Source organism: Xenopus laevis, chromosome 3S, assembly GCF_017654675.1.
Source record: "Xenopus laevis strain J_2021 chromosome 3S, Xenopus_laevis_v10.1, whole genome shotgun sequence".
NCBI lineage: Eukaryota > Metazoa > Chordata > Amphibia > Anura > Pipidae > Xenopus > Xenopus laevis.
Genome location: NC_054376.1, coordinates 53,523,614 through 53,525,939, shown reverse-complemented (window position 1 = coordinate 53,525,939; position 2,326 = coordinate 53,523,614). Strand labels below are relative to the sequence as shown.

At 41.1% G+C, this 2,326-nt stretch overlaps 1 protein-coding gene across 1 annotated transcript; it reads left to right on the top strand.

The window, feature by feature from the left end:
• The first annotated feature begins 175 nt into the window (after nucleotides 1–175).
• LOC108712925 (protein PIGBOS1) lies at nucleotides 176–1,997 on the top strand. The gene is made up of 2 exons (XM_018255454.2): nucleotides 176–312; nucleotides 1,769–1,997. The coding sequence occupies exon 2, from the start codon at nucleotides 1,818–1,820 to the stop codon at nucleotides 1,980–1,982; it is 165 nt and encodes a 54-aa protein (XP_018110943.1). The 5' UTR covers nucleotides 176–312; nucleotides 1,769–1,817; the 3' UTR covers nucleotides 1,983–1,997.
• The last annotated feature ends 329 nt before the right edge of the window (nucleotides 1,998–2,326 follow it).

Here is a 2,326-nt window from a genome sequence, read left to right as displayed (position 1 = left end):
TCCATGCTGCTGCCAATACCCGCGGGCCAGTCTACAGCTTTCGTTTTTCTTAACTACAAGAGCGATCTCACGTTTCAAAGAGGGAGAGGGCCGGACTAACTTTTACTTTGGCGCATAGACCGTAGCAAGAATGTGACAGGCCAACCCTCGTGACGTCATCAAACCGCGACGTAACCTTTGCGTGAAAAAGACACTTTTAAACGCTGAAGTGCTAGTTATAGGTGTCGCCCAAACAGTAGAAAGCGCTTTTGCTGCCATTGTTTTGGACCTCGTGCGAACCCGTAGCTGTCTCTTACCTGTTTTTTAAGCTTGGTATGTGTTTGTCTTGTGAGTGTGATGTCGCTTGTAGAAGTTCTCTAGTGGAAGTCACCACTATGCCAATGTTATGTCGCCACCAACAGCCTCGGTTGCCCGCACTCTCGGAGTTCTTACTTATTGACTGGTGGGGCGAGTACAGTTTGTGACAGGCGAGGTTATCCATAGATGGCTTATCGTGAAACAGTTGTACAGTATTTAAAATGTCCAGGTTTGAAGTAAACATAAAATCTTCAGTATTTCGTCTAACATTCTTAGGGTCAGGCCACACCTGACGATTCGGGGAGTTTTAGTCGCCTGGCGACTAAGTGCCTTTTCTTTGGGGCGACTAATCTCCCCGAACTGCTTCCCCCGCTGGGAATAATGAAAAAACCGCCTGCGGCATGGCACATGCGGCGCATCGTATTCCATAGTCACCCGAAGTTTCCTCCTTCGGGCAACTTTGTAATAACGAAGGGCCGAGTGTGCTATGCCGAAGGCGTTTTTTCATTATACCGTTTAGAAGAAAAGCTAATATAAAAAATAAATTAAACTAGATATATATGTATATAATATATGCCCCATACATCCATATTGAATTATGATCCCTTAAAAGAAAAAACCCTGGCAGCTGACTCGGGGAAAGGCGGAAAAAAAAAAAAAGACTAATCTACCATTCCCTATTAAGACCACCAGGTGTAATGGTGCCTATAGATCCAATAGGCCTCCCTCTTTAAAAAGTGCTTCTCCATATCTCCTTTTCTGACTCCCGGGGTTATTAGATCAATTATCTGAAATGTTATACAAAATTTACCCCCATGTGTTTCTAGTAAATGTTTCGCCACTGCTGAGCTCGTATCCCCTTTGGAGACACCTCGTAAATGTTCAGAAATCTTTTTCCGTGCTGGTCTGATTCTCTTACCAACATACTGCATAGACCCATAGGGGTAGAACCACATCTTACTCATATAATTGAGGAAGGTTTACAAACCTGAGGAATACCATATCTGCATCCTAATGTAGTCCCACAGTAGCAAGATCACTGTGACTGTGCCCCTGTGTGCAATGTTGATTGTAGATGGAAATTCATATAGGGAATTCCTTATTTCCTTTCCTTAATTCCTTATCTACTTAGCAAGCAATTTAGATGTACAAGGGTTTCCACCTATATCTATTAGTTATTGTTTCCTCTTTTGGCTTTTTGTGCTGTAGCAGCACAGAATCGCCTTTTGCAGCAAATTTCTGTTATAGACAAATTTTAGTTATGCAGCTAAATAGAAAGTGGATGTCAGCAGGCAAAGTCACTACAGCAACTCCCTCTGGACTATGGGCCAATAAGGACTACCAAACAATTTTAGCCTCTTCAAATTTAGCCATGGTTTATATGCGACAGGCTCATTGCAGTTCATCTGGTGTTCTGGAAATGGTCAAACATATTCTGAATTTATCTCCTGTGTCATTTTATTTGTTTCAGGTTCCAAGTGTAACTGATTTATCCCCGGTCGTGGCAAGTTACTCTTAAGATGTATCGAAGATTTTCATTTCCTCAGATTTTCTTAGCAACATTGCTAGGAGTTGCTGGTGGGGTGTACATATATAAGCCAATGTTTGAACAATATGCATGGGAACAGAAACACCCGAAACAGGAGGCTTCGACTATTGAGACAGTGGGAAAAAAGAGTGAATAAATTGTGATTAAATTATGCCGTAAATTTATTTCTTCACACCAAAGCATTAAATTAAAAAAAAAAAAAGCTTGCATTCTTTCATGCAACACATTATAGAAGTAAACTGTTAGATGTCCATTTCCACTTTCTATGTGTTGCTGATGAAAGCTTAAAGGAAGCAGATTTTTTGTACCACAGTGCTTTACAATCCAAGTTAAGGGCATACATGAATGGGGGGTATTATGCAATCATTGACAGTGGTTGGTGTGTTGACTCATATATGTGTTTGTGAATGAGAGAGAGTAAGATTTCCAGATCACTTAATAGGTAAGGCACAATTACTATTGATTGCAGGATGCTAGGCT